The sequence below is a fragment of the Phycodurus eques genome, chromosome 22 (genome assembly GCF_024500275.1).
Source record: "Phycodurus eques isolate BA_2022a chromosome 22, UOR_Pequ_1.1, whole genome shotgun sequence".
NCBI lineage: Eukaryota > Metazoa > Chordata > Actinopteri > Syngnathiformes > Syngnathidae > Phycodurus > Phycodurus eques.
Genome location: NC_084546.1, coordinates 4,165,259 through 4,185,799, shown reverse-complemented (window position 1 = coordinate 4,185,799; position 20,541 = coordinate 4,165,259). Strand labels below are relative to the sequence as shown.

Here is a 20,541-nt window from a genome sequence, read left to right as displayed (position 1 = left end):
AATGACTTTTTTTTTCCAGTTTGCGCGATATAAAAAGACGCCTCAGAGCCAGGGGAAGAAGGTCAAACACAAATAATGGATGGAAAGAAAACACAACAATAATAAGGGATGCCGGTTGTGGCTATTATGAACTTGGACTTTTGGTTTATTTGGGTTAAAAGTAGTGTTTGTTGGCACCACTCCCTTGTGTATGTACTGTAGTAATACTGGTTATTTTATTTAGTTACATGAGTGGCGCAAAATATTACTACAACAATAAACATATTGTGGGGGGAAAAACTGACAGTGCCAATTGAAATTGTTTCTGGTAAAGCCAGGATTTTGTTTTGGATGTCATTACAGGCGTTGAATCACCACAAATAGTGGCTTTTTTTTTCCTTGCCCAATTTCATGTTCAGTTGTCTGCAGTGCAAAATAAATAGTTTCCACAATGAGATGAAACACTTCTCATGAAGTGCAAATAACAATCAGGCACTTCAAATTTCAACCTTCAATCATGTGGGCGCTGCCTTTTTCTTGGGTGCAAAGGATGACAAGTTTGTTTTCCACAGCTCTGACAAACATCGAGTGAGATTCCTGACCATGTCTCTATTCTCTCTATTCTGTGTGTTTTCTCTCTTTTACCGCCCTCCCCTTCAGTCGCTACTCTCGCAGGTGGAACCGGCTGTGCAGGCGCAAGTGTCGGGCGGCGGTCAAGTCGCAGGTTTTCTATTGGCTGGTCATCTTCCTGGTTTTCCTAAACACGCTGACCATCGCCTCGGAACATCACCACCAGCCGCAATGGTTAACCGACGTACAAGGTACGGCCTTATATCCTCATTTAATGTACAAGGTGTTCCAAAAAATTCACTATAAGCTTCCGTCCTTTGCGCAAATGCCAGCTCTAAGAGTTCTGTGTTTCAAATCCTGTTTGGAGAGACTTGACACGGATAGCGTAGATTTCACTTTGCGTTGTCAAACTGGCGCCGAACCGTAGTCAGTGACAGAAAAACGTCTCGGGGAGCCAGGTCAAGGCTTAATAAGCTTTTAAAAAGGGCAAAGCCCTTAGCAGTCAAATGCTAATCTGTCGGAATCATACCTGAAACGTAATATAGGAAAAAAAAAGTGTATACTAGCGTTTACGACACCCTGTATTTATTTAACACATATTAGCTGCAAATTTATTTCACTCGCCTCTATTTTTTTGCCTGCATTGCACAGACATCGCCAACAAGGTGTTACTAGCGCTCTTCACTGGTGAGATGCTGTTGAAGATGTACAGTCTGGGCCTTCAGGTGCAACAGCACGCAAACTCACGTAGTTGACGTTAACGACTGCGAGTTCCAAACCGATGCGTGTCTACTTTCTTTTTGCCGTCCTCAGGCGTACTTCGTGTCGCTCTTCAACCGCTTCGACAGCTTTGTCGTCTGCGGCGGGATTCTGGAGACCATCCTGGTGGAAACTAAGATCATGTCGCCACTCGGCATCTCCGTGCTGCGCTGCGTACGCTTGCTGCGAATCTTCAAAATAACCAGGTCTAGTTTGACAAATACGTTCCCATTTCCATCAGCTTTTCAACACACAACTTGACGCAACGTGTTGTTCTCTTTGATGCGTCCAGATACTGGAACTCGCTGTCCAACTTGGTGGCCTCTTTGCTGAACTCGGTCCGCTCCATCGCCTCCCTGCTGCTCCTGCTCTTCCTCTTCATCATCATCTTCTCCCTGCTGGGCATGCAGCTCTTCGGCGGCAAGTTTAACTTCGAGGAGACCCGGCGAAGCACCTTCGACAACTTCCCCCAGTCGCTGCTGACCGTCTTCCAGGTAACCAATCTAAACTTTGTCCTTGAGGGCATTTGTCCCGCTCAAATAAACGTGATCTCGTTTTGATTCTCCTTTTTTGTGATTCGTCAGATCTTGACCGGAGAAGACTGGAACTCGGTGATGTACGATGGCATCATGGCGTACGGTGGGCCCTCCTTCCCCGGCATGCTGGTCTGCATCTACTTCATCATCCTCTTCATCTGCGGGAACTGTATCCTGTTAGCAAAATGAATAGTGCTGAGAAGTCACTATTGGGAAAAATGTGCGCTAGAAGTTTCCTTTTGGGCGAATTGTGTTGGATAAATGGGTTGTAATTTTCATCCATTGTGTTACATCAACGCAATGCCCTGACTGATTTTTAAAGCAAGTCGGCGGTTTTTACGTAGGGCCGCACCGCGCAGCTCATGCAAATGCAGCTGGACGTCCTTCAGGCAAAGGGGAAGTCACGCTAAAGGTCGCGAGGAGGATCGATGATGTGACGGATCAGCAACATACTTAACATCACACCGTGACCAGATATCCTACTGAACGTCTTCTTGGCCATCGCTGTGGACAATCTGGCCGACGCGGAGAGCCTGACATCTGCCCAGAAAGAGGAAGAGGAGGAGAAGGAGAGGAAGAAACTGGCCAGGTATGGCGTAGAACTGGCCTCGGCGGCACTCGTCAAGGGTTTGGAGAGGTTCCTTAAAGGCTGGTGTCCTTTTTTTTTCTCTACTCTCTCCAGGCTGGGCACTCCTGACAAGCGGCACAACAACGAGAAGCCTCCACTGGAGGAGGAGAAGAGGGAGAAGATTGAGCTGAAGTCCATCACCTCTGATGGCGAGACCAACACTGCCACTAAGGTATACACACACACACACACACACACACACACAATGAAATTACCCCCCCAAAAAATTGTGAATAAGCAGAAGAACTCAGTTATATGACTATAAGGGGCCTTTGAAACGTCCCCATTTCCCCTAAAAAGAAATTGGCGTTTCCTATTGGACCTTACAGTGTATTCATTGCATTAAGTAGATGTTATGCGTTAAGAAATGCACATTAGTAAAGCTCCCGCACTTTTCTATTATTTACCTGCAAGCACATAATGTACATGCCAACAGCAAAGTATGTTTCAGTCTCCATGTCACCAAAAAAATAGTTTCTTCAAGAGGCAGTTACCGCAAAATAGAATATACATGATCAAAATGACTTGTTTTATTCAATAAATTGCTGTGGACAAGGAAACCATGTAAAAAAAGATTTAGTATCATTTCACCACTTATGACACACACTGCAATGTGTGGGGCATGCCAAAAGTCCCATCCATCCGATGGGGAAAAAAAATGATGGAAAATGAAGGAAACACATTTTGGTATGCAAATGTTTGGCCACAGAAGAAGACCTCAGAGTTTCATTATTTTGCTCCATTTTCATGATGACTGAGCGATTGTGATGAGGGACACCTCTACTCCTGCCGCAGATCAACATGGACGATTACTGCGGCGATGAAAGCGAAGAGAAGAATCCGTACCCCGCTAATGATTACATAGGTAACACACTCGCTTGCGCGTGATCGGCCGGTTTCGCGAAATCGCTCTCGTCCTGAGTCCACTCCTCTTCGCCAGGCGACGACGACGACGAGGAGCCAGACGTGCCGGTGGGCCCGAGGCCGCGGCCGCTCTCCGACATCCAGCTCAAGGAGAAGGCGGTTCCCATGCCCAAGGCCCGCGCCTTCTTCGTCTTCAGCCACACCAACAAGTGACGCATCCCTTCCATCTTCTTCCCTCACGCTTTACACGATCACTGTCTAAATGTGCTCTCTTGTTTTGTCCTCTCTTTTTTTTTTAGATTCAGGGTCCTGTGCCATAAAATCGTCAACCACAACATCTTCACCAACCTCATCCTCTTCTTCATCCTGCTCAGCAGCATCAGTCTGGCGGCGGAGGACCCGGTCAAGAACGACTCCTTCAGAAACGAGGTTTGTTGAAGAAAAACGAAATGTTGTTCACACGCTCCCAGTCGGTGCTAAAAGCAGAATGGTCAACCAAGGAGGAGGTTTATTTTGACGAGTCATTCCTTCCCTGAGTCCTGTACAACTGTGTTAACTTTCTTTGTAAAAGGCCCGTTGAGCTTTTTTTTTTTTTTTTTTTTTTTTTTTTTTACGCCATGCTGCTAAACAAACTCAATTGTGTGTTCTTCTAGCTGTGTGTGTGTGTGGGGGGGGGGGGGGGGGGGGAATAATAACTCAGTATAGTTGGTCTCCATGGCAACATCGCTCTGCTGTTAGTATGCGTTCACTGTGGTCATTTGCAAGCTGTGCTCATAATGTAAAGAAGCGGCGAGGCATTTTATTGTATTTTCCCTGGCTCCTCTTACTCAAAGAAGCTTCGTCTGAGCACTTCTTGGAATAATACTTCCTTTTTTTTCAAGTTTAGCTGTCCTGTGAATCAGTTTTGAATTCTTATACGTCTGTGCGTGGACCGTGCGAGCTGTATTTTCCCAGCATATTTGAATGCTTTCGATGCCCTAACGTGTGCCGTCGACATGAGTCTCCCGTCCAAACGATGACCCTCTCGGTTCCTGTTGCAGATCCTGGGCTATGCGGACCACGTCTTCACGGGGCTTTTCACCATGGAGATTATTCTCAAGGTGCGCAGACTCTACTTTTGCTCAGTTTTACATTTTAAAAGTGTACTAGTTTGTCATTGTCCACTGCAGATGACAGCCTACGGAGCCTTCCTCCACAAAGGTTCTTTCTGCAGGAACTATTTCAACATTCTGGACCTGGTGGTCGTGAGCGTTTCCCTCATCTCCTTTGGGATACAGTGAGTCCAATATTTCTATTGTTTCACGGTGCCAATCCTTTTGTTTTTGTTGTCAAAAATTGAGCGCCTGACACCGTGAGCAATGATCCCTTTGCACTGGATCGACGTCACCGAGTGCTCACGGCGTCTTTGCCTTCACGGGCCGTTTAGTCGGCCCCGCGGCGACACAAATCAACTTGTCAAGTGGCTAAGTAGGCAAATGTTTTGCTTGGTAAATTGGCCCATGCTTCACCCGGCCTCACTCTTCTCTCCAACAACTTTACACTCCATCACTCACCCATGACCCCAAACCCCCCCCCACCCCCCCACCCCCACCCATGCTGTTTGTTATTAATAAAGATGTCCTCTGCTTCTTGCAGCTAATAACTCATTGGAATGCTGTGCTATTTCTCATGTTTAATACGCTATGCTGCACTCTCTGTTTCTAACTCTTTAATAGACTAGACTTCTCGACGTAAGTCCATATTAGTGCTTATGAATATGACCCTAAACACCTTAAATGTGTCAAACTGTCACTCCCTTGATTTGGTATTTCTATAGTTTGGGAGAGTTTAGCTGGGGGGGGAGAGGGAAGCTTTCTTTTATTATGCTCTCACATTGAATGCCCTTTAAAAATGACAAATGTTTTGAACTAAAGTGAATTATCATGATTAAATTCAGTAAACACTCAAAATTGAACTCTCCCGGGCAATAGAAATGGCAGCGGAATGTTAACACAAGTTGTTGTTGTTTTTTGGCTTGTTAAAGGTAATAAGTGTGTGGGATGTTGGTGGACTGTCACAGTCAATTTGAGTCCGTTTGGAATGTCAAATTGCCAGAATTTCATGGGCGTGCTGGACAACCGTGAAAATGTATCCGCGCATAGAACATTGAGCGTATTCATAAAGTAGCCGAAGGCCTCATCTCGTGAATTAAATATGGCCGGGAATGACTCTCGATGTCCGAAAGCGCGGCCTGTGGGAGCGCTTCCCGTGATCAGTCAGCTGGTTAACGGCGACACGCGCTTCGCAACCCGGGTCAGCCCGAGCGGCTTGAACGTTTGACCGCATCTCAGAGGTGTCTTTATTTGCGGTACGCCATGTCCTCACGGCTACTTTGACTGCGACACGTCAGCGGCATCATCCCACACCGTATGGGCTACCTTTAATCACCTCTAAACTTCCTGTTAGAAGGCGTCGCCCACTCCTTTCTTTCCTTTCTGGGCGACACAGTCGCTCCCTTTTGGATGATGCCTTGGCATTTTGATTGCACGTGTGAAGAAAAATGTCTTTTGTAGCTTCTGTGAGCACCTTTATGGTTAAAGGTCATATTTCTCCTCACACATTCATGTTAAATAAAAGTCAAAATGTCATTGTATGCATCTAATTTTAGCTGTAGGTTTTTGTTTTGTTTTGAGCACAACCTGCGAACGGACACTTTCCTTACAGCACAGTTTGCTTGCCCTCGTTTGTCTGTAAGTGTTTTTTAAATGTGTATTATTAGTATGTGTGTGAGCGTGCGTGTGTGTGTGTGTGTGTGTGTGTGTGTGTGTGTGTGTGTGTGCAGTTGATTAATTGTGTGACACAAGGACTTGTTACTGTGGTGCTCCTATGAGTCCAAAAAACACAATTAACAGTATTCTGAATTGCCCCAGTAGGACAAATAGAAGTGTGTTTATGTGCGTCCTCTTTGTGATTTACTGTCTTATATAATATTTGATTTTTTTTCATTTTTTATTTAAATTCCCCCTCTCAAAATGCCAGATGACTTGCTAGTGAGACTCCTCTAACTCCTGTGCGGACGGTTAGGGTTAGGGCTTATTTTTATGTATCAGGGGATTGCTACGATATGCGGTTATGTATTAAGCAGCATTATTGACCTCAATTCCGTTTTAATCAGTGACCGTATCTCAGCATTCACAAGGTCATTGCTACTGATGATGAAAGTTTCGTTTGTTCCATGACCACGTTAGTAACTATACACAGTCAAAAGTGGAACTATAACTCTAACCTTTCACCTCTAACCTTTTCAAAATCGCAGACAAACTAACGGATAGCGCCGCACAGCAGCACTTCGAGATCATTTCTGGGAAACTATGTCACGTTTAAGACTACAACAAAATGGCACAAGACCAGGCAGCCAATCGCAAGCGTCGGCTTTAGTGGGAGGAGGTAACACGGGGAAAATATTTTTCTAATGGAACTAAAATTGTCCTCGTGGATATTTGCAAAAGCAACTGTAATTTAACTACACATTTTCTCCCAATAATGTGATTAAAATTAAATTACATAATCCCGTTCCATGTAATCTGTGACTCCCCGACACTGAGTATGTTGTACCCTTTAAGGATGTTTTAGTGTCTTTGAGTGTTGTTTATGTTGTGTGTTTTCACCTTCTCCGAGGAGACTGAGAAGAGTCATTGTCACAATTTTGTGTTTGAAAGTCTTAAACACGCAACGCCGTGGAATAAGTGTTTTTTCAATAGGCAGCGTAGAAGATGGATGGGGCACAAAAGCAAGTGTTGCAACTAAATCTACAGTCCATCGTAGTGTTATTTTCCCAAAAATAAATGGATAAAATGGTCCATGGCGACATCGCAGTTGCTACATCCACTTTCTATCCACAGTCTATGAATGTCTTGTGACAAAATGTTTTGCATACTGGTCGATGGCTAAATCGTGTCGGTGTTTCAGGTCCAGCGCAATCAACGTGGTGAAGATCCTGCGAGTTCTCCGAGTGCTTCGACCTCTGCGGGCCATCAACAGAGCCAAGGGTCTAAAGGTCAGCGCGTCCTCTCAATCGCCGCAAGCACATGAAGCTCGAAAGTGAAGCGCTGTGACCGTGACCGTGTCCTGCGTTCCTCAGCACGTGGTGCAGTGCGTGTTCGTGGCCATCAGGACCATCGGCAACATCGTCATCGTCACCACGTTGCTCCAGTTCATGTTCGCCTGCATCGGAGTGCAGCTCTTCAAGGTAGAGTGGCGGCAGAAATCGGGGGAATTATCTGCTTTTGCAGAAGCGTAAATGCGAACGTGTCTATGTTGGCCTCTAGGGCAAGTTCTTCACCTGCACAGACAGCTCAAAACAGACTAAGGCGGAGTGCAGGTAAGCTGTGACCGTGCTGCTTATTTGCAAGCATCGCCGCACCGTGGTGTAAATGCACGCGCGTGTGTTGTGTTTCTCGTCAGAGGCTCCTACATCAAGTACAAGGACGGCGACGTGGCCAAGCCCGAAAGAGGCCTGAGGCTGTGGGAGAACAGCGAATTTAACTTTGACGACGTGCTGCAAGGCATGATGGCTCTGTTTGCGGTGTCCACCTTTGAGGGCTGGCCGGGGTGTGTGTCTGCATGCGTAAACATACACACACACACACACACACACACACACACACGTACTCACGTACGGTACATGCGCCGGTTTGTTGTCCGTTTCGGTTCATCAACGGCACCTCCCCGCAGGCTCCTGTACCGGGCCATCGACTCTCACACCGAGGACGTGGGTCCCATCTACAACTACCGTGTGGTCATCTCCATCTTCTTCATCATCTACATCATCATCATCGCCTTCTTCATGATGAACATCTTCGTCGGCTTCGTCATCGTCACGTTCCAGGAGCAAGGCGAGCAGGAGTATAAGAACTGCGAGCTGGACAAGAACCAGGTAATGTGCCATTTTTATTTTTAGTTTTTTAACACATTTTCTAGCATCTAGTGCAAGCGTTACTAACATAGTAGTCAAGGTAATGGGTACTCGTGAAGGCAGCCGATACCAGCCACCGATACCTGAAGCGCTCAAATCCAACATCGCCCGTAGTTGGCGCTACACTGCGGCAGTTTGACACCATCATCGAATCATCGGGTGTCCAAAAGAAATCCTCAATCATCAAAACCATCCGTCATTGTCTTAGTTGAACTTTTAGGTAACAAAAGTATTGTTGGTATCAGTCTGAAAAAAAAGTTGTATGGAATGTCCCTACTTGCAGAGAAACGGGATTATTACTGTTATCGCTACTGTTGGCTGTTGTTGTGCCCATTGTTCTCTCATCACTTTTAACTTAGTGCTTTATATTGATGTTTGTTTCCCACCTGATTGAATTATTGTGAGAAATCGTTAACACCATCAGTGACTTCACATAGATGAATATCATTCATGAATAATGATAATTGGAGCAAATGTGTTATTTCAGAAGAGTGTATCAAACTAGTAGCCTTTCCCATTTATCAGTAGTAGCTTAGTTTCCAAAAGGTCGGTGGGCTTGTGTTTTACCTTTTGTATCTTTTGCGCGTTTGTCGCAGCGTCAGTGTGTTGAGTATGCCCTGAAGGCCCGCCCCCTCCGCCGATACATCCCCAAGAACCCGTACCAGTACAAGGTGTGGTATGTGGTCAACTCCACCTACTTTGAGTACCTGATGTTCACGCTCATCCTCCTCAACACCATCTGTCTGGCCATGCAGGTGAACCACACACACACACACACACACACACACACACACACATATATACAAGATCATCTTTTGTATTATCATTATTATTTGTATTATTATTATTATTATACAGCAATCGCATGTTTGCATGTTGTGGTTTGCAGCATCACGGTCAGACGAAGAACTTCAACGACGCCATGAATATCCTCAACATGCTCTTCACCGGCCTCTTCACGGTGGAGATGATCCTCAAGTTGATCGCCTTCAAACCCAGGGTGAGGCCCGCTTGCTTTTTGTTTTGTGGCGACATTGTCTCAGAATTGGCCTCTTCGGTGTGCGCTTTTATTCACGTGTTTTAACACTTTCTTACAATGACTGATTGCAAATGTCTATCTGATCGAGGAAAGCATTAAACCCTATTGACCCTACTGAGTGAACCCATCCGATCGTCATCCTTTTTTTTTTACCCTTCATTTTCTCTCATCCGATACAGCTAACCCGCCACGTATTTGTTGCAAAGTCGAGTCTTCGACACGCCACATTGGTTCGGACAGCCATATTGAATTTGGCTGCCTGTGCAATATGTTCAATAAGTAAGTCAAATCTTGGAGCTGTTCAAAGCTCATTTCGTTTCGATGAGGCAGTTGTACCCGTTTAGCATAATTGCATATTCATGACGGCCCACGCCGACACCAGTATGGCCGCCGTGATCGCGATATGGCGTGTAGCGTTTGTTAACACAATTGTCTTTACAAAGCGTCTGATCCCGCCTTCACCGTGCTCGGAGGTGGCGGCAGATGCTTTCCCTTCTAACCTTCCTCCTTCCTCCCCCTCATCCTCCTCCTCCTCCCGGTCCTGTGTAGGGTTACTTTAGTGATCCCTGGAATGTGTTTGATTTCCTCATCGTAATTGGCAGCATAATCGACGTCATTCTCAGCGAGATCAACGTAAGTACTCGCCTCTCCCTCTCTTTCCTTCTCCTGTCTCCTGTGTTCTCTCCGTCTCTTCCTTTCCTCCTCCTGCTCTTCTTTTCCTCTCCCTCCATCCTTGAGTCCCAGACGTCCACCCGTTGGATCCTCAGGAGTTACTCTTAGGGAGCGTCCGTGTACAGAAGTAAGGCAGGCACTAACTGACGAGTAATCGGGTTGACCTGCCTCACCGCTCACAACTTGAACGTCCAGCATGCTGCTTTTCCTCTTTCAGTATTTCATTTTATTCCTATTTTTTCGCAGTTGCCATCCTATCAAATGTGCAAGCGTACTTTGTGTTTCATGTTTAAAAGGCTTCTTTTCTGCTTCCCCCCCCCCCCCCCTTCTTCTGTCATCTTTCTGTTCTTTCCATCGCCACGCAGCATTATTTTGTCGATGCATGGAACACATTTGATGCCTTGATAGTTGTGGGTAGCTTTGTTGACATAGCGATCACTGAGGTTCACGTAAGTAGTCCCGCTCCCTCCATCCATGCCTGCCAACACGCTCTGCCATTCCACGACACACACACAAGCCGAGCGATACCCGTCTCGCATGTCTTCAAATGATTAGGAAACCTCAGCTGCACCGCATTTGATCCCGCGATGGCCGAATTGCGTCACGTGAGTCAAAAGAGCCAGATGTGGCAGCGCTGCAATGCCCTGTGATGCATTTCTTTTCTAATTTGAAACACATGGAATGCACTCTCACAGTGCCTTTGCCGCGTCGAAACTCACCGGCCACAACATTAGGAACACCTGCGCAATCCAGTAAGTGGATTTGAGAAAATAATGCCTTTTGATCATTCTGGGTGCGCTGTTTCTATCGTTTGAACGTGTGGCAGGTTGGTGTCAGTTGCTTGTTCATCGTTTTTTTGTTTTTTCATGACCACATTCCGTTTGCATGACAGATGACAAGATGCAATGTCCGGGCCTGGTGTCATTCAATTTCCCAACACCGACGCACATTTTTGTAACAGCAAAATGAGAGAAGAGGAACTTTAAAAGTGGATCTGTAAAATCATGCTGTATCCTGAACAAATTGTGGCACTGGGAACAATTTGATCCGCAAATGCTTTTACTCAGCCTGCGAAATGTATGGAAATGTATTTATGGATTCATTTATTCTCCACGTGGAGGCCCGGCGGTCAACAATGGAGCGGCATAACAATGCTCAATGTCAAATGTTGAGTGTATATTGTGTTTAGACTTCGGGATGCTTGCCGTTCTATTCGTGTGATATTGGCGGGGGGGTGCGGGGGGGGCGGGGAAAGGAGTAGAAGAAGATGCATGCATCTTTAGCATGCGAAAGCGGAACTCCACATCATTTCGTCACAGAAGGAGAATAAGTTCTGCTAGCAGGACTCAATTTCCAGGGAAGCAAATCATGTTGTACAACGATGTAGCTTGCAGGCTGGTCGAATAGATGAATGTCACATTAAAAATTCATCTTGAACAGTGCAGTTTTTATGACCTGCACAATCCTGGCTCCACATGGGCCGGCACTTCATTAGGCACACCTGCGCAATCTAGTAGATTTATATGGGGAAAAAAATACCGATATCTCTATGATAACCAATGCCGTTACGGCCTTTAGTGTGTACACGGGAGCGTCTCAAGGTAGAATGCGTTGTCACACAGGCTCGCGCCCCCGGGGTGCACGTACCTGTCTGCGGCTGCGGTTAACGGCATCAAACGAAGCGTGGGAGTGCGCAAGGGGGAGCGCAGCATGTTCCCCGACGCCGCAAAAGAAGCGTGCTTCACCCCAGACGGCTCGGCGCGTCCCGAGGGTGCGCACGCTCGCCTTTTACTTTTGCGAGAAATGCATCTTTGTCATCTGTTCAAGCCACCTTGGAATCTGATTTGCTTCGTCACTTTGCTCTTGTTTTCCTCATCCATTACTAAGAAATACTTATTTTCTTTCTTTTTTTCCCCCTGTCCATGGTAACCAAATGTAGTGTGTTCTCATGCAGTAACATATTAAGTAGTAACAATGTCTAAATAGTAACCTAACATAGCATAAATGAACATAACAACATCGTAGTGCAGTACTAGTAACATAGTAATGTTGTAGTGCCATACGTACATTGAGTACTAAAGGACTAAATGATACTCTTATTAATGCTGTAGTTCTATGTGGACAAAGTAAAATATTAAGGCTATTTCTTTCGCACCTCAATTCTAGTCAGCATTTTCCAACCCTGCGCCTTCCATTTAAAAAATCAATCAATAAATAAACAAATAATACTCGTGCATTTCAGCCTGCCGCTGCTGCTTGCACTCAGCCAATCAGTGAATGCTGTGTACCATAGCGATACGAGACAATTAGGACGTAATTGCAGCTTGTCAAAGTGTTGCCGTGATAGATGTTTCCACTTAGCCGTTTGTAAATATGAAATGGCTTCTGATTGGTGTCTTTTTCTTTCTCCCCCCCCCTCCTTTGTTTTGGGGACAATACTTAATGTGATGCAGTCCCGCACTCCTCGGGTTAACGTTGACTTTTAATGCTCTGATAATACAGAATCCCAGTTCTTTGGGACATCGGCATTATAGTGCAATAGTACATGTTAGTTCAAACAGTAATGTAAAAGTCTCAAGATTAATACAAGGGCAGAAAAAAAGACCTCACGCCTTCCCTCCCTTCTTCCTATCAATGTCGTGTGTTATCTTTTGTCCCAGTTTGATTCAGCCACTCTCACTAGGCGATGGTACGAAATGTGTACATAACCATTCTGGAGAAACGATTCACAAGTACTCTGCTTGACCTGAAAAGAGGCGGCCCCGTTAAAATCCCACCACAAAGCATCATTCCTCTCTTCCTTCTGCCGTCTTGAATGTCCTCTCTGTCGCACTCTCTCCTTCTCCTTGCCTCTTCTGCCTTTTGTCAAAATTCATCTCTCCTGTGCCAGTGCCTCTGCGTCAACTTTCTTCCAGGAGAAGCTGTTTGAATGTGATATTCTGGTGCCTCGTTTGACTCGAAAGGTCCTCGTGAGTGTTTGGACCTCAAAATGAGGCCACGAATAGCACACGGGGTGTTTTCCAATCGTCTTGCTCGTGCGGTAAACACAGCTTGAACGTTGCGTGGCGTCAACGTCTGCTATCGCTTCGAAGCTCCAGCTGGCCGCAAGATAAACAGATAGCTCCAGAGGCAGGCTTCCATCCATCGCCGTACACATAAAGCCACGGGCACCTGCACATAAATGTTGCAGACACATCATCAGCTCCTTCGCCTCCTCTCCGTGCCGGCCCGGGCCATTATTCATCATTTCATCCCCGCAGCCTTAAACACCCTTTCCAATATCCTGCAGTCCCAACATGGTTCAATCGAGCCTGATGCCACCCGTCTGTACGCTGTAATATCTTCTGAATTGTCCCTCCTGGCCCAGATGAAGTTATGCTTCTTTTTATATATATATATATATATATATATATATATATATCCATCCACTTCCCAGTTGTTGAATCATCCAATTGCTTGTAAATGGCAAGTAAAACTCGCGATCAGCGGACGCATTTGCAGCAAAACAGTATTTTGGTTCAGTCCTTCAAGTACCATTGTCAAACGTTGGCAACCGTACCAAAATGGCTGAATGGAGCCAAGTCAGTTGTATTTACATAGCGCCAATTCACAGCGGAAGCCCGACATGAGCAAGTACTTATTAATTCCTCGTTCCGACGGAGAATATGTGAAATAAATGCTTGACGAAGTCACAGAACAGTCACCCGCGGCGACACTGACACACTCACGAGGCGCTGCTCTCTTGCTGATCTTTGTTGCCTTTCCTTAAAGCCAGCTGACTCCTCCTCGCCGTCCTCCTCTTCGTCCTCCTCCTCTTCCTCCTCTCACCCCCCTGTGGTAAGGCCAATGGTACGCCCCGACGGTAACCTCGCCCGCCTCCCTCTACCTCCTCGTCCTCCTGCGTCCATCCATCCCGCCGCCCTCGGCATGACCCCCACCCCCCATTGCCACCACTCTGCCGATCTTGCATATTTGCGCTGCAGGTGTACAGCTGCAGTCGTGTGACTTTTGCGAGTGGAGTGGCTTTTGTTGTCGCCGTAGCGCCCGCTGCCCCCCCTCCCTCCACCCGCTTCCCTTTTGGGTATGATGTCCAGTGCGTCGTCATCAGTGCAAACCATCACGCTGACACTTTCTCTCTTATCAAACTCTTTCTGATTTCTACACTTGATGTCACCTCAGCTTCCTGCCCCTACGCTCTCTTTGATGCAATGACGTCGTCTGTGGGCTGTGTTTTTGGTACTTGTGTATCCACAGTGTGCAGCAAACCTTTGGAACAGTGAGATGCCATTTTCCACACATTAATAGAGTTTGGGACAACTCATATTATATACTGATACTAAATAAAATCCGTCGGCAATGTATGGAGAATGGCAACTTTTCTGAAGCACATGGCAACAAACAGATGTCTCGATGGACTGTGTTTTTTTTTTTTTTAAATTACTATTTTGTGGTTACAGTTTTGCGGAAGTGTTCATAGTACTGTACATCACACGTCAAACTCTTGTGTTGCTTTTGTTGTTTGGGCCCCAAGAAGGAGCAGCAGCAGTAGCATAAATAAATGAATGTGTATTAGAATAGCACTCAGCAACATGGCTGAATATTTTATTATTGACTGCTGGGACGCAAAAGAAAGCCACTGTTATTTCCGCTGCTAAAATCTTGTCAACTGCCAAATTTCCACCCAAAAATAAAAAAAAAAGGTCTAAAAATAGCTTGTGAGAGCAGTCACAAGAGGTTTTGACAGTAAAACCAGAACCACTAGAAAGGCTGAGAATGAGATTTGCCAACCGTGATGATGGGAATTTATACAAGGAGATAGAATATCATAATCCACGTGAAGCTTTCCAGTTGTTTCCTCACACCACGAGTGATTTATCGGAACACGAGCCTCCCTGCAGCCTGAGACATCTGACGCTCGGAAATTGTTTTCCTCGATTTATGGACGAGCTTACCGTCGACGGCGATCTCTGAGGACAGGTTCGGCTGTCATAGGGTGCACAATAGCACGGCCATGACGGTGTGGAAGCAAATTAGTGACAAGCAAAATCCAGCAGGCCGTGAGATGTGTTGATCTGTTTGTTGCCTTGTGAATTCCTTGCGATGCCACTCAAATCGACAGACCCTCGACCAGACCTCTGTTGTCAAATGTCCATATTAACTTGTGCGTGTGTGTGTGTGTGTGTGTGTGTGTGTGTGTGTGTGTGTGTGTGTGTGTTTGTGCAATTAATACCTCCCCGACCCAAACAAATAATTAAAAAAAATAAAAGGGCCTGCAGAACTCTGAAGAGAACGCCCGGATCTCCATCACCTTCTTCCGGCTCTTCCGTGTGATGCGGCTGGTGAAGCTGCTCTCTCGTGGGGAAGGGATCCGGACGCTACTGTGGACCTTCATCAAGTCCTTCCAGGTGAGCAGAGAACCAAACAGTAAGAGAAAGCCCAAATGTTTTGGGGCGTGAGGATTACACCTCCAGGAAGTGACTTTTGGAAAACGCATCTGTTTCTTCTCTCCAGGCTCTTCCTTACGTCGCCTTGCTCATCGTGATGCTCTTCTTTATATACGCGGTCATCGGCATGCAGGTGAGCCACCTCCTGCCTCGTCTCCCTGTCGGGTTTAATTGGCCTTTCCTAATTGACCAAAGGGACTTGTGTGTGTTGTGCTCCCCCGCCGCCCCTCGCGCAGATGTTTGGCAAGATAGCGTTGCGGGACCACACGCAGATCAACAGGAATAATAATTTCCAGACGTTCCCCCAGGCGGTGTTGCTGCTCTTCAGGTGAGGAAGACTTCAACGCTCCTTATCGTCTCCTTCGCCACGCTCATCGCTTCCGCTTCTAAAATAAGCCTGACTCGTGGATTTTCTTTTATTCGCCACATTTTTGGGGGGTTAATTAAAAGATAGAGTAGGTGTAAATGTCAAATACAGACTTTTAAAGTGGATTAGGTGTGGGAGGAAAATTCCAAAAGGCGCCACTGGATTTAGCAGTTTTAAGCTGTGCAGGAGCACTGGTTGCAAAGTGACGAGAACCAAACGGTGTCCGCCAGATGTGCGACGGGCGAGGCGTGGCAGGAGATCATGCTGGCGTGCGCGCCCAACCGGCCGTGCGAGAAAGGATCCACCAACGAGAACGTCACCGTCCACGAGGACTGCGGGAGCCAGTTTGCCATCATCTACTTTGTCAGCTTCTACATGCTCTGTGCCTTTCTGGTGAGCACCTACTCCAAAACCCTCCAGCTAGCGTTCACGGTCGCTTTTTAGGAAATGAGACTGATATTTGTGTCGGACCCTTTCCGTAGATCATCAATCTCTTCGTGGCTGTCATCATGGACAACTTTGACTACCTGACACGGGATTGGTCCATCCTGGGGCCGCATCATCTTGACGAGTTCAAGAGGATCTGGGCCGAGTACGACCCGGAAGCGAAGTGAGTTAACAAAACGACGCCTGACCGGGACAGTCGCTAATGAGCGTTATCGTTTGTTCCCAGGGGGAGGATCAAGCACCTGGATGTGGTGACTCTGCTGCGAAGAATCCAGCCTCCGCTCGGCTTCGGAAAACTCTGTCCTCACCGGGTCGCCTGCAAGGTGAGCACGGCGGTGTGTACTTTGACTCGAAGCTTCCGGAAGAACATTGACCATTGTGTGTTTGTGCGTGCAGCGACTGGTATCCATGAACATGCCCCTGAACAGCGACGGAACCGTCATGTTCAATGCCACGCTGTTTGCACTGGTCAGAACTGCACTGAGGATCAAGACAGAAGGTAACGCGCACACGCGCACAACTCAGGTTGTGCTTTCATGGATGAAAGTTTGTTATGTGTGTGTTTATAGGCAATCTGGAGCAGGCCAATGAGGAACTGAGGGCCATCGTCAAGAAGATCTGGAAGAGAACCAGCATGAAACTCTTGGATCAAGTCGTGCCTCCTGCTGGCGGTTAGTATTCAGTTTTGGAAAACACAGCGGCGGAGACACCAGAAGGCGACATATAATTAATTGAATTAAAGCATGAAATCAGGATGCGCCAACTGTTTAATTCTTTGCATTCTATTTAATTCTGTCATTTAAATGTTTTTATTAAGCACAATATTATAGAATGCTATGTTCCTTGTTAAATATTTTGTGTGTGAGACCAGAACAGATTCATTGTATTTCCATTCATTTCGATGGGGAAAGAGGATTTGAGTTACAAAGTGGTCACGCAACGAATTAAAGTTGTATTTTAAGGTACCGCTGTAATCTCAAATAATCTCCAAATTAATGTGTATTTTATTTTGCTTTGTTTGCCCCTTCAGACGACGAGGTGACAGTCGGAAAGTTCTACGCCACCTTCCTCATTCAGGAGTATTTCCGCAAGTTCAAGAAGAGGAAAGAACAAGGGCTGGTGGCCAAGGTGCCGCCCAAAACTGCACTCTCTCTGCAGGTACACACACACACACGCGCGCTAACTGTACTGCCACTGAACTACATTTCTGCAAAACAAACTCATGATTTCTTTCCTGCGTGTGTTTAGGCGGGCCTGCGGACGTTGCACGACATCGGTCCGGAGATCAGGAGGGCCATCTCCGGAGACCTGACGGTGGAGGAGGAGGTGGACAAAGGCCCGAAGGAGCCGTTGTCGGCCGCATCCGAGGACGATATCTTCAGGGTAAAGGTCGGATACACACACCCTCACTCGCTCGTCAAAGTGAGAGAGAGAGAGAGAGAGAGAGAACGATGCTTCGCCTCCAGCTTGAAGTTCTCCATGTAGACGTGAACAATCCTCATGCATGTACATACAAGTAAAAACAAAAAAATCTCGCATTTGGTAAGTTTCTATTTATCCAGCCTGCCATTGGTGCTATCATTTTCATAAGCCGCTAAGCAAATACTACTGTTTGATACATACTATAGGTCAAAAAGAGTCTGGGACCTGGTTTAAATTTGACATCTATGTGGTTTGTCGATTGAATGCAACACCAGAACTGTTTGCAAACAACAGAATCTGAAATTGCCGACAGTGTGACATAGTCAACGATCAACTTGAACAGCTTGAAAAAGGACATAAATCATCTTGCAACCCCTATAAAAAGACATCAAAGATTGATTTTTTTTATTTTTTATTAATGGCATCCCGTGCCATCAATTAAAAAATATGTATTTTTAAAAGGAGTTATCCAGCACAATTGCAACATGCAGTTAGCTAGCTAAAATATGCATCTTCCCTTGGTATAGTCTGCCGGCGTGGCCGCTTTAGAGAGCGCCTCGTTGTAGGTTGTGAGTGCGTGCACATCACAGAGAGTAGGCAGAAGAGCCAGATTTAAAAAAAAAAAAAAATGCAAAGTGAGTGCCTCGTTGTCGCGGCATGGAAAAGCTAAAGTTAAATCATAGGTCAAGATGCTGTTGTAATTGTGTTGCTTTGCATTTACATCCTGGCTGGAATGAATGCGCCTAATAATGTTTATTATAGTACACCTTACCATTTTTCTTCCTGCTCCTCTATTAATGACTTTCTGTCGCCCATCTTCAACTGCGCAGCGGTCAGGCGGCTTGTTCGGCAACCACGTCAACTACTACAGCCAGAGCGACGGCCGCGCCTCCTTCCCGCAGTCGTTCACCACCCAGCGTCCCTTGCACATCAGCCAGAAGGGCTCGCCGTGCGAAGGCGAGAGCCCGTCGCACGAGAAGCTCATGGACTCCACCACGTTCACGCCGTCCTCGTACTCGTCGTCGGGCTCCAACGCCAACATCAACAACGCCAACAACACCGGCATGGCGGGCGTGGCCCCGCAGGGCGTGGGCCGCTTCCCGAGCCCGTCCATCAGCACGGTGGACGGGCACACGGGACAGCCGCTGACGCCCATCCTGCTGCCCAGATCGGCCTGGTGCTTCCCTCCAAAGAGGTGAGCGGGCAGTCATCCGTCAAGCGTTGAAGGACAACATGTCTTTCTCTCTTTGTCCAAACTTTTCATCCCTTTCTTCTTACTCCTATGTTGTGTGCGATGGCAAGCAGGACATCTTTCTTTGACAACCTCATTCGGTATGTTGCCGGGGCACAGATGCGCAGTGTGTGTTTGCCGGCTTTAGCGCTCGACGTTTGCTCCGATCTCATCGCGCGACATGAAAACGCGCGGATGAGAAAGTGCCATAGCGACGACGCCTGTTGCTATGCACACTTGCTCGAGCACAACGGAGCTGACTTGCCACTGCTAAGCAAAGGCGCAGATGGAGCGTTTGGTGCCACAACACCAAACCGTTCCCATCCAAGGCTTTTACCGATGCTCTTTTATAATTTGCCAGTCGCGCTTCTGGGTTAGATTTGGTGAAGCATTTTGACAGGTTGATTGAACCACGCTTCTAACCCAGAGTTTGCTTTGGTGCCATTTAAACAGAAGAGAAACCAGTGGCAGGACTTCAGTGACGACTTAAACCATCTCGTAATACAATTATAGACATCCTCAATACGATACAAAAACACAATAAAACAGCACGTAACTGTGCCATTTGAAGCGGTTCGGAACCCATATTGATCTAATAACAAAACAAAAACCTGTAAAACACATTGGTTTTGCTCTGACGTGGCATAGAGGCTGAAATCTAATTGGAGGGGGAAAAGGAGGCTGTGCAGCCAAGAGATACGCTACGCAATGAAGAGAAGAGACTGCTGGGAATAAATGAAATCATCTTCATGCAACAGATATTTGAAGTTGGGTTGCAAATGTAGTTCCTGACTGCCCACCACTGATTGAAACTGAGTGACACTTTTTTTTTTTTTTTTTTTTTTTTTTAATTCTAGGTATTAGGTTGAACGCTAACCCTTGCTGCTGCTCCAGTTCTTTTGCTTTTCTTTTTCTTTTCTTTTTTAACCCCAAATGCACTCCTTTGCTTCAACCGACCTTAAAAACTAAACAAGCTTGTCTGCGTGTTTGTGTTCATTCTGTGTGTTTGCGCGTCGGCCCGCAGCTCCGACTCGAGCGACAGCCGCCTGCCGATCATCCGCAGGGGCGAAGGGTCGACGGAGGAAACGTACGACGAGAGCTACGCCGACGAGAGGGACTTCCACGAGGACGACCACTCGCTCTCCTCAGACATGTACGACTCGCATTTCAGACGCGTGTCGGATTCTTTTTTTTTTTTTTTTTTTTTTAATTGTTAAGCAGTGACGGCTGGACAATAGAGGGCGCTCGGTCCCTGTCGCATCACGTAGAGAAGAATAAAAATAAAAATATATCTATATTTTTAGATGAGCGGGATGTATGGTAAATAATTAATTGTTTTTCAGTGACGCATATCCAGTTTGGGGCATGCAAATCTTTACCCATTGAAGAAGTCCTCTTTTATGCAGTAGATAGAACCGTAGTGGGGAAGCGGCTCTCTGCACTTTGTTGATTTCAATAAAGTTAGAAAAAAAGTCAACTTTTCTGGCATCAGGCTGGTGTACCACGACGACACCTGCAAGCAGCTGACTCCCATGGAGGAAGGAGACGACATGGAGGCGAGAAGAGGAGGCGGCGGGTGGCAGTCTCCCAGAAGAGTCTTCTTCTGTCCCACCTCTTTAGGTACATGAC

At 46.5% G+C, this 20,541-nt stretch overlaps 1 protein-coding gene across 11 annotated transcripts in view; it reads left to right on the top strand.

Annotated features, from left to right (window-relative positions):
* cacna1c (calcium channel, voltage-dependent, L type, alpha 1C subunit) overlaps window positions 1-20,541 on the top strand; it is a 106,658-nt gene that overhangs the window by 79,935 nt on the left and 6,182 nt on the right. For 2 of the 11 annotated variants that reach the window (XM_061667706.1, XM_061667708.1), the window contains exons 13-47: window positions 640-800; window positions 1,201-1,274; window positions 1,363-1,514; window positions 1,601-1,802; window positions 1,893-2,013; window positions 2,319-2,433; window positions 2,527-2,644; window positions 3,268-3,337; window positions 3,413-3,545; window positions 3,636-3,765; window positions 4,377-4,436; window positions 4,506-4,612; window positions 7,285-7,372; window positions 7,457-7,564; window positions 7,644-7,696; window positions 7,780-7,926; window positions 8,050-8,251; window positions 8,887-9,045; window positions 9,180-9,290; window positions 9,879-9,962; window positions 10,367-10,450; window positions 15,269-15,406; window positions 15,513-15,578; window positions 15,682-15,773; window positions 16,043-16,205; window positions 16,295-16,422; window positions 16,486-16,582; window positions 16,656-16,758; window positions 16,829-16,930; window positions 17,290-17,417; window positions 17,508-17,642; window positions 18,512-18,876; window positions 18,987-19,013; window positions 19,937-20,065; window positions 20,405-20,532. In XM_061667706.1, the coding sequence (XP_061523690.1) occupies window positions 640-800; window positions 1,201-1,274; window positions 1,363-1,514; window positions 1,601-1,802; window positions 1,893-2,013; window positions 2,319-2,433; window positions 2,527-2,644; window positions 3,268-3,337; window positions 3,413-3,545; window positions 3,636-3,765; window positions 4,377-4,436; window positions 4,506-4,612; window positions 7,285-7,372; window positions 7,457-7,564; window positions 7,644-7,696; window positions 7,780-7,926; window positions 8,050-8,251; window positions 8,887-9,045; window positions 9,180-9,290; window positions 9,879-9,962; window positions 10,367-10,450; window positions 15,269-15,406; window positions 15,513-15,578; window positions 15,682-15,773; window positions 16,043-16,205; window positions 16,295-16,422; window positions 16,486-16,582; window positions 16,656-16,758; window positions 16,829-16,930; window positions 17,290-17,417; window positions 17,508-17,642; window positions 18,512-18,876; window positions 18,987-19,013; window positions 19,937-20,065; window positions 20,405-20,532 (4,280 nt within the window). Of the gene's footprint in view, window positions 1-639; window positions 801-1,200; window positions 1,275-1,362; window positions 1,515-1,600; window positions 1,803-1,892; window positions 2,014-2,318; window positions 2,434-2,526; window positions 2,645-3,267; window positions 3,338-3,412; window positions 3,546-3,635; window positions 3,766-4,376; window positions 4,613-7,284; window positions 7,373-7,456; window positions 7,565-7,643; window positions 7,697-7,779; window positions 7,927-8,049; window positions 8,252-8,886; window positions 9,046-9,179; window positions 9,291-9,878; window positions 9,963-10,366; window positions 10,451-15,268; window positions 15,407-15,512; window positions 15,579-15,681; window positions 15,774-16,042; window positions 16,206-16,294; window positions 16,423-16,485; window positions 16,583-16,655; window positions 16,759-16,828; window positions 16,931-17,289; window positions 17,418-17,507; window positions 17,649-18,511; window positions 18,877-18,986; window positions 19,014-19,936; window positions 20,066-20,404; window positions 20,533-20,541 lie in introns of all 11 variants that reach the window. The other 9 variants (XM_061667701.1, XM_061667709.1, XM_061667700.1 and 6 more) reach the window with 7 other exon arrangements.